Source organism: Berghia stephanieae, chromosome 2 (genome assembly GCF_034508935.2).
Source record: "Berghia stephanieae isolate SIO BIC M18660-M18661 chromosome 2, UCSD_Bste_1.3, whole genome shotgun sequence".
Classification (NCBI taxonomy): Eukaryota; Metazoa; Mollusca; class Gastropoda; order Nudibranchia; family Aeolidiidae; genus Berghia; species Berghia stephanieae.
This window is the reverse complement of record NC_088361.1, coordinates 103,085,930-103,095,613: the sequence shown is the minus strand read 5'-3', so window position 1 is coordinate 103,095,613 and position 9,684 is coordinate 103,085,930. Positions and strand designations below refer to the sequence as shown.

Genomic DNA, 9,684 nt, shown 5'->3' with positions numbered 1-9,684 from the left:
GACTTACAATTACTGGACAATTAGAATTTATGAGGATTTATCAAGAGACATTCTATGGATGGTTAATTGGGACTCCCCATCGTTTTTACACAAGTGGTTGAGATAATAATTGAGATTTTATATAGCACAATATTCACTAAACGTGCTCAAAGCGCTTTACAAAAGGGGTCCCTGGCCAACAGCAACATTTAACATTGATTAACTTGTTATTAACTTGAGCTTTTATATAGCGCAATATCCATTAAATGTGCTCAAAGCACTTTCCAAGGGATCCCTGACCAACAGCAACATGTAACATGTAGAACAGGACATGACGCCTGTTGGGCAATATTGCAATTTTTTCTGACAGAGACAACGCTGTTAATGGCCAGGTACTCATTTTTCACCAGAGTATGATAAGAGAATGTGAGTAAAGAGCCTTCTCCGAGGACTCAACTATGCAGTGAGCGAGGCTCGAACCCAGGAACTTCCAATCTGAAAGTGAGTGTCATACCATTAGACCACATAGCCTCACAAGATAAGGGCTATACCAACTCAGCTTTCAATATCCCCAATTAGAATTTTGATTAAGAATCATTTTTTTACGATTTAACTGCTGCACTCCGGAAAAGCTCGGTATTTAAAAATTTGGGCAGAAAACTCATCCTTCAAATTTCAATTAATTTGAACCGATCCAAATTTGAAGGGCAAATTTTTCTTGACAAATTTTTCAATATCAATTTTTCCAGGGTACATACAGCAATTAACTGGTTTCACTGAATTTTAATCAGTGAGCAAAAACAATGAAAAGAAAATTGCTCTATGGAACATCTATTGAGAAATCCTTATACACTTTCTGACTCTGTGCATCGCTTTTATAAGAAATATTTTATTAAATATTTCGCTTTGATCCTGTGTTTTTCTCTCTCGACATATTAACACATTCCCAACCTTTACGCTGGATAATGTTATGATGAAAATTTCTCTAGTGCGCAGAGCTTCTATTCTTCTATTTTTCATGAGTCTTGATTATAAAATGATAACATTTGATGTATCTTTTCATAGCTTTTAAAAATAAATATACTGTCTAAGCTGATTGATTACTATGGACGCTGATATAATGCTTTGGACAGCTTCACCTCATCATTGCCTCACAATGCTTCTCATAATTCCCCCAGCAGGCTTTATCTTTATCTTAATTTCCATTTCATGATGTAAAAAATTCTTAAAAGGCAACCTTTTTGTTGTAAATATTTAATTTTTAAGGCAATCTTTTGTTGTAAATTTTAATTATTAAGACAATCTTTTGTTGTAAATTTTAATTTTTAAGAAAATCTTTTGTTTTAAATATTTTATTTTAAAGAATGGTATGATTAAATTTTTTTAAAAATTGCTTTAAATGAACTAAATTCGTATCCAACTCTGACAGCATGTATCATCTATACGACAACCCTCATCGACGCTTAGCTTCCATCTTTTCCTGATAGTCATCTTAACTTATTTCTCGCATTTAATTTTGCTGTTTACAGGAGTTAAATGATAATTTAAAAAGTCACATCACTTTTATATTACTTTTATTTATGTTTTATTTATTATATTGCTTTATAGAATTTTGTAAATATATTTTATAATGCTTTTTTATCATTCTTGTAATTCATGTTCGTAAAACCAAATTGATAATTGATTAATAAAGTTTATTTATTATTTATTTATTTATTTATTTTAATTGTTAAAGGTCAAATGATAATTTAGAAAACCAGATTAAAGATAAATTGGTTACTTAAAAAACCACGTCAAAGGAACAGATGCTGATATTGTCTTCAGAGAAATGTAAAAAATATAAGTTTTATTTGAGTTGTGTACTATGATGGCTGAAAAAGCATTGTGATGAATAAGAGTGCTCACTCAAAATGACCCAAAATCCCTCGACTGCTAGTTTGATAAAAAAAAAACATTAAAAAAAACAAAAAATAGGAAGTTATTTTAGAAATGTAGATCACCTGTACAGTCGCAATTATCTTCGAAGCACAGAGTTGCGACTTCATGACAAGACAAGACTGAGAGAAATTAATACAGACTGAAATACTTTTACGAAGGGGTCAAGAGGTCGATATCTTACCCCAAAGATTTTGTGCTGTCTCAACCGGATTGAAATTTCTTGCCACACTCATTGCCTTCCCCCCCTCCCATGCCCCTCCACCCCTTTTCTTCTAGTAAAAATAGTGAACAATTTGTTGTGGAAGCAAAAACAACTACTTCAAATCCTTGTTTCTTTACTGACCAAAGTCGTATATCCAAAACCACCAACTTCCTTTTTTTTTAAACCTAATTTATCTCCCAGTTAGGGTCTTAGAAATATCCTGCCAGGATTTTTTAAAAATACCTTTTTTTTTTTTCCCTTTTGGTTTTATTCATTGATAATTTAGTGAGTTTTACACATGTAATATGAATAACAGTGTAAAATTGAATGTAAGCTTCGATTTAATACACGAAAACAGATAAGTGTTTCATTCATCCTGTTTTGTAGATGGAGGGGAGACCCGGAGCGTTCATATTATCTGTTTTCGTATATTAAATTGAAGCCTACATTCAATTTCACATTGTTATTAATTTCTTTGAGCTTCGAGCATCAACGTTTACATCACATGTAATATGGCAAATCCAAGTTATAAAATGTTTCTTTCTTGTGAATTCCTTCTTGCTTAATGTTTCATGATACATTGATCAAGATGAATCCTTGAATCATTTAAGATGGAGAAATACGGTAATCCTGTTGCCTGAATGTCAAATGAATTTCAATCTATGATTATTTTGTAAAATTTTATTTTTGGTTTCAGTAAACAAATCCTGATTTTGTAATTGAAATCCTGATTTTGTAATTGAAATCCTGATTTTGTAATTGAATTCCTGATTTTGTAATTGAAATACTGATTTTGTAATTGAAATACTGATTTTTTAATATCGTCCAATCCTGTTTTATTGCCATGATAGATTGGCAGCTCTGTTCTCCTGTTTCTAAGCAATTTAAAGTGGCCAGTGTGCATTGCATGTCTTCGACTCTTCAAAATCACTTCGTGACTTATTTATAGTAGACTGGAGTATTTTAATATTATTCTTAATCGAAAAATTGAAGCCTTGACCCAGAGAACTTATTCTATTTTTTAAAATATTTCAAGAGATAACAGTCAGCTTGCCACAGAAATATTTTCATGTCTCCTGTTTGTAGCAAGGTTGGGTCTGCTTGATGTGCTGTGCTGTGCAAATATATAAACAATTAATTTATTCTTTAATTCACATATTTATTAGATCATTCACTCAATGATCCATCCATTTGGTGTCACTCGTTTATTCATATTCATATTATACGTACATTTACTCACTTATTTATAGTAATGTAAAACGAAGCATCACTCTATTTATTTAATTAATTAATTAATTAATTTATTTATTTATTTATTTATTTATTTATTTATTTATTTATTTATTTATTTATTTATTTATTTATTTATTTATGTTTTTCATCCATTATAGAGCAAAACTGATAATTTAAAAACTGCCTTCCTTAATTTTGATAGAATACTTTGATTTTCACTGTGACTGTGATTTACTTTAATCCCCATTTTGTCTCCCTCAGTCTGCAAATCTCTATAGATTTGTGTGGTTATGTGGTCTTGTGGTATGACACTCGCTTTTGGATCGGAAGGTCCTGAGTTCGAGCTTCGCTCGTTGCATAGTTGAATCCTTGGAAAAGACTCTTTACTCACATTTTCTCACCATACTCAGGTGTAAAATGAGTACCTGGCCATTAACAGCATTGTCTCTGTCGGAAATAAAATTCCATTAATCGCCTAACAGGTGTCATGTCTTGTTCTTTATATTACGTGTTGCTGTTGGTCAGGGACCCTTTGTAAAGTGCTTTGAGCACGTTTAGTGGATATTGTGCTATAGAAAATGCTCAAATTTATGCTCAACTACAGGTTAAATATTCTATTAGGCCCATAGAGCTAGAGTTTACCCCAGTTTCTATAGCGCGAAATAGACAATAGAAATTGCTTGCTATCCTTTAGATAGGACGCTTGTCTATCACAAAGTACTTTTAGCCAGGTCTAACAGACCCAGCTACCCAATCGCTGCTGGGGTCCCTGGCCAACAGCAACATTTAACATGAAGGACGGGACATGACACTTGTTCGGCGATATTGCAATTTATTTTCGGACAGAGACAACGCTGTTAACAGCCAAGTACTCATTTTGCACCTGAGTACAGTGAGAGAATGTGAGTAAGCTCCAAGGACTCAACTATGCGCCGAGCGAGGCTCGAACCCAGGACCTTCCGATCCGAAAGCGAGTGTCATACCACTAGACCACATAGTTGCACAAATATAATGATAATGAAGTTTTTGCCTTGTTAATTGCAATTTCATGGTAATAATGATTTCACCTCACCTAATCTATCCCAAACTTGAGAAACCTGTCGGGGAGAAAAAGAGCAGTCATGCGATTAAAACATGATTTTGGATTCTCTAAATTTATATTAATGATAATAAATAAATTGAGCTTTATATAGCTCCATATCCACTAAATGTGCTCAACGCGCTTTACAAGGGGTCCCTGGTCAACAGCAACATTTAACATGTAGGACGGGACTTGCTGCCTGTTAGGCGATATTACAATTTTTCGGACAAAGACACCGCTGGTAACGGCCAGGTACTCATTTTACACCTGAGTAAGGTGAGAGAATGTGAGTAAAGAGCCTTTTCCAAGGACTCAACTATGCGCCGAGTGCGAGGCACGAACCCAGGATCTTCCGATCCGAAAGCGAGTGTCATACCACTAGACCACATAGCCGCACAAAAAGGTCTTTCTACAATACTCATATAGTTTTTACGCATTATAAAGTGCATTACCTAATAGGATGAATGAAGAAAAAAAAGAATAAATAAATGAATAAGCAAACAAATGAATAAATAAATACAATAACAATTTTTTTATTATCTTGATTCTTAGATATTTTTTTTCTTCTTTTAGAATTACTTCTGCTTTTTCTCATAACGCTTGATTAATAATAACAATGATGATGACGATGATGATAATGATAATAATAATAATAATAATAATGATAATAAGATAATATGAAACTCAAATTTCAAAATATCATATCTTTATAAGAATTAAATCAATTTCTACTTTATTTTTATTCATTCACTTTGAAACTCAAATTTCAAAATATCATATCTTCATTAGAATTAAATCAATTTCTACTTTATTTTTATTCATTCACTTTAATTGTTTATATTATTTCCCTCTCATCATCATCTGTGTTCACTTCAATCGTTTATATTTTCCTTTCATCTTCATCTTGTTGTAGGCAAGAGCGATCCTTACTGTGAGGTCAGCATGGGGTCACAAGAACACAAGACTAAGGTAATCCCGGGTACTTTGAATCCTCGCTGGAACGCCTCCATGCAGTTCTTTATACGTGACGTGGACAGGGACACACTGTGCTTTACGGTCTATGACAGAGATCTCTACTCTCCTAATGGTTAGTCATGTTTTATGTGTGTCCGAGTTGAGTCTGTGTTTGTGTATGTATGTATGTGTGTGTGTGTTGTATATGTTTGTGTGTTTGTGTGTGTGTGTGTATTTGTGTGTGGGAGGATGATAGAGAAAGAAAGAGAGAAAGAGAGAGAGAGAGAGAGAGAGAGTGTGTGTGTGTGTGTGTGCGTGTGTGTGTGTGTGTGTATGTGTGTGTCTATAAGTGTATTTGGCATGGGTATGTATGGATGTTACCTAAAGAGATGATATTTTTTTCCTTGTGAGTCTGTTATGCACTGTACTATGTTTTGTTTGCATATTATATATGATGTGTAAACATTTGAGTGTGTTCCTCTTAGTGGGGGCCTGTGCTTGTGTCTGGATGAGACTTTTAGGTATCTCAAACTAAGTACTTTGATAGTGTGCTCTTGGAATCTACATCGGTTTCAAATTTGAACCAATTCCCCTTTGTCTTACCTTTTCTTGGGTGTTTTAATTGTAATTCTATAACTTTCTTCCTTTTTACTGGTGCTGATTTGACCTTAATGTGTTGCAAGCACCGTAAAACCCTTAAAACAACGAAATGACTTCACCCAACATAATGTTTTCAGGTGATCAGGAACACACACACTCTCTCTCTCTCTCTCTCTCTCTCTCTCTCTCTCTCTCTCTCTCTCTCTCTCTCTCTCTCTCTCTCTCCCATAGTGGGCAGGGAGGTTCTTTCTGTGTCTTCTATCCCCCTCTATCTGTTTTCCAACATGCTTTCTGTCTTTGTCTTGGAATGAGATTACTTAGTTTTGTCTAGGCCCTGGCTGGATACCCTAGCTCAGAGGGAAACAGTCAAATGTTTAGTTAGAGTTTTGGGAGATGATATTTTTTTCCTTGTAAATCATCTCTCTGTCATGCACTGTATTGTTTTGTTTACATATTATATATTATTATTTGTAAACATTTGAGTGTATCCCTCTTAGTTGGGACCTGTGCTTGTGTCTGGATGAGACTTTTAGGTGATCTCAAACTAAGTACTTTGATAGTGTGCTCTTGGAATCTACATCTGTTTCCTATTTGAACCAATTCCCCTTTGTCTTACCTTTTCTTGGTTGCTTTAATTGTAATTCTATAACTTTTTACTATCCCATTTTCTTTCTTTTTACTGGCGCTGATATGACCTTAATGTGTTGCAAGCGCCTTAAAACCCTTAATAAACAAATAAACATCTCTCTCTCTCAATTTTAAATTTATTTCTGTCATTTATTTATCATTCAGACTCATTGTACGCAATAACAAAAAATACCCGTCAGCAACTCTCCTTCTCAGTGAGTTACATTGACTTCCTGTGGAAAAAAGAGTTGCCTATAAGTTTTGTACTGTTGTCTACAAATCCTTGAGTACCAACAGTCCCTCCTATATTAAAGACCTTCTAAACATATATGTCCTCAATAGAAACTTGAGGTCAAGCAATGACCAATCAATCCTTGTCAAACCTAAGCCATTGCATAAAATAGGTGAACAGTCTTTTCAATTTTCGGCCCCCCATTTTTGGAACTCTCTCCCATCACACGTGAGAAGCTCGGATTCGTTGACAACGTTCAAATCTCGCTTAAAAGTTTTATCTTTTTACGTCATAATGTTGCAATACTATTATCATATTTTGTTGTTGTTAAATTGAATTCGTATCACTTTTCCGTCAAACTTGTCTTTCTGTAATATGTTTTGTTTTATATCACTGTAAAGCGCTTAGAGCCCGTGACAACGGGGTAAAGCGCTATATAAATTCCATTTATTATTTATTATTGTTATTTTGCTTTCTTTCTTAATTTCAGATTTCCTGGGCCGCACAGAGGTCCAAATCAAAGATGTCCTAATGGAGAGTGGAGGAGAGAGGAGAGGTCCCATCACCAAAAGGTTAATCCTGCATGAGGTCGAAACAGGCGAGGTCATTGTCAAGTTGGATCTCTTGCTCTACGAGTCCTAGCAGTCCTAGCAGTCTTCACAGTAGTCAAAATGTGTCAGTGTATGGCATAATAGTCGGAAGGTGGAAATTTTGATAACAAGAAATGAAGTGAGTAGGAAAGTGCCAGAAGACAACAGAGAATAAAAACTTTTGCAGTGGCGATGGAGGCTCGAACCTGGCCAGGGAGATTGTGACTCTACTGTGTGAGCTATCCACGACCCCATTACATCGCTGCCACGAAGTTTTTATTCTCTGTTGTCTTCTGGCACTTTCCTACTCACTCATTTTCTGAAAGATTATGCTCACTGGAGCATTTTAATCTTTATTTGAAGTAAATCGGGTGTTTTTTCACGAACTTAGGGTCAGATGTTTGGGAAAGGTATCCTGCAACTTTTCTCAAATTTCATACTTTTTCAACTTGACTAACTGTAACAAATATTTAAAAGTGAAATTAAGCTTTAATATTTCCCGAAGATGTACAAAAAGGGTTGATTTAATCATTTATGACAAGAATTCATTTTGGATAAAAATTGACCTTCTAACTAAACTTGGCAATATCTCAGTTCAAACCTTTCACCATCCGACTGATTTTGTCATTCACTGTAACAATTATGAAAAAAAAAACCCAAAAATATAACATCAGCCATGATACAATTGGTTTATTATACAAGTGCTTTCAGTTCAGTACCAATTTATTGTGGTACAAATGTGACAAATTAGGGAGTAGGCACTGGTGTCAGATTGAGATTTGAAAGAAAATGTGTAGGAAACATTGACAGACTCTTTGTAGTTTGGCGTGCTGGGTCTTCTGTCCATTATGAGTCTTTATAGTTTATATCAAGAAAGAAAAATACAAGAAAAGAAAAAAAAAAACTTCCCAAAAAATAAATCTTCCTCGACTTGAGGCAGGCTGATATTTTGGGAATTTTTTTTTTTTCTTGTATTTTTCTTTATGCTTTGTCTTGCACTGTTTCATACACATTTTTTCTCCAAATCTTTGTGATACAAATGTTAGGGAAAAGAAATATCGGAGATGTGAGATTGGAAAGTATGAGACTTTCGTACAAGTATTTTCAATCCATTTGCCAAAAAAAAAAACTTCTACAATTTACCTTGGCGATGTTGTCTGATATATTTGCTTTGTAAGTATTAGTGACCATGCTATTGCAATATTATATACTGAAGGACAGTTAGTCCTTCTCTGTCGATGACTTGTTTTCCTTGTAAATGATTCATTTAATTTGCATGCTTGCGATTTTTATCATTTTTATTAGGTTTTTATTGTAAATATTGTACTATATAGATGAATGCTGTTGTAGGATAGTTAAAGCAAGTGTTATGCATTTATGTGAGATGTATAATTCATGAACTATTAATGATGACACACAATACAATATGTATACTAGTCTGTACAAAATTGCTCCGACTTACAGCTGCATGTATCAGGCGGGTGGAATACTATGTTAATCTTCGTGTTCTTTGAAAGCCATAATAGATTAATTAGAGCCCGTTTGCTTGATTTTCAATGAAATGTGAATGTAAATTTTTGCAAGAATTTTTGTGATGTATTTCTTGTGCGGATCTAGAATATAATATACTTGTTGTTTTATTTACACACAATGTACAGCTGAGGGTTTTGATACTTTGTCCTGGATTTTTTGTTGGTTTGTTATTTTTGTATATTTGCGATATAGATTGTAATAAAATTTAATTCAAGCTATTTAGTGTCAATAATTAGACAATAATAACTAGAATTGATATTTTCTAGTCTTCATAACATTTAGTCGATTTCTTCACCAAACTCAGTATAGATTAAATTAATAGTTAAAATTCCCATTGTTTTTAACATTTCCTTCTCATATCCAATTCACAATGCCAGTGTTGTGGTTATGTACGATGGCACAGTTCATGTTTCTGTTTATCGTTATAGCCAATTATTGTTATTATTATTATTATTATTATTATTATTATTATTATTATTATTATTATTATTATTATTATTATTATTATTATTATTATTATTATTATTATTATGGAATATTGCATTGAAACAGTGATAAGAAATGTAAGTTATTATGCAAATTGAATTGTGTATCATAGGTAATACCGAAATGTTATTGTTGATTAAATGTCATAAAACTTACCAAACCGTTTGAGTTTCAACCTTGGGAGGTTTTTTTTCTTTTTCTTTTTCTGTTAATAGATATTGCCCTTCTG

General features: G+C 33.5%; 1 protein-coding gene across 5 annotated transcripts in view; it reads left to right on the top strand.

The window, feature by feature from the left end:
- LOC144966117 (intersectin-1-like) overlaps positions 1 to 8,091 on the top strand; it is a 103,843-nt gene extending 95,752 nt beyond the window's left edge. For 3 of the 5 annotated variants that reach the window (XM_078902216.1, XM_078902213.1, XM_078902212.1), the window contains 2 exons: positions 5,347 to 5,520; positions 7,337 to 7,613. In XM_078902216.1, coding sequence (XP_078758342.1) covers positions 5,347 to 5,520; positions 7,337 to 7,488 — 326 coding nt within the window. In that variant the 3' untranslated portion in view covers positions 7,489 to 7,613. Of the gene's footprint in view, positions 1 to 5,346; positions 5,521 to 7,336 lie in introns of all 5 variants that reach the window. The other 2 variants (XM_078902217.1, XM_078902215.1) reach the window with 1 other exon arrangement.
- Positions 8,092 to 9,684: the final 1,593 nt, after the last annotated feature.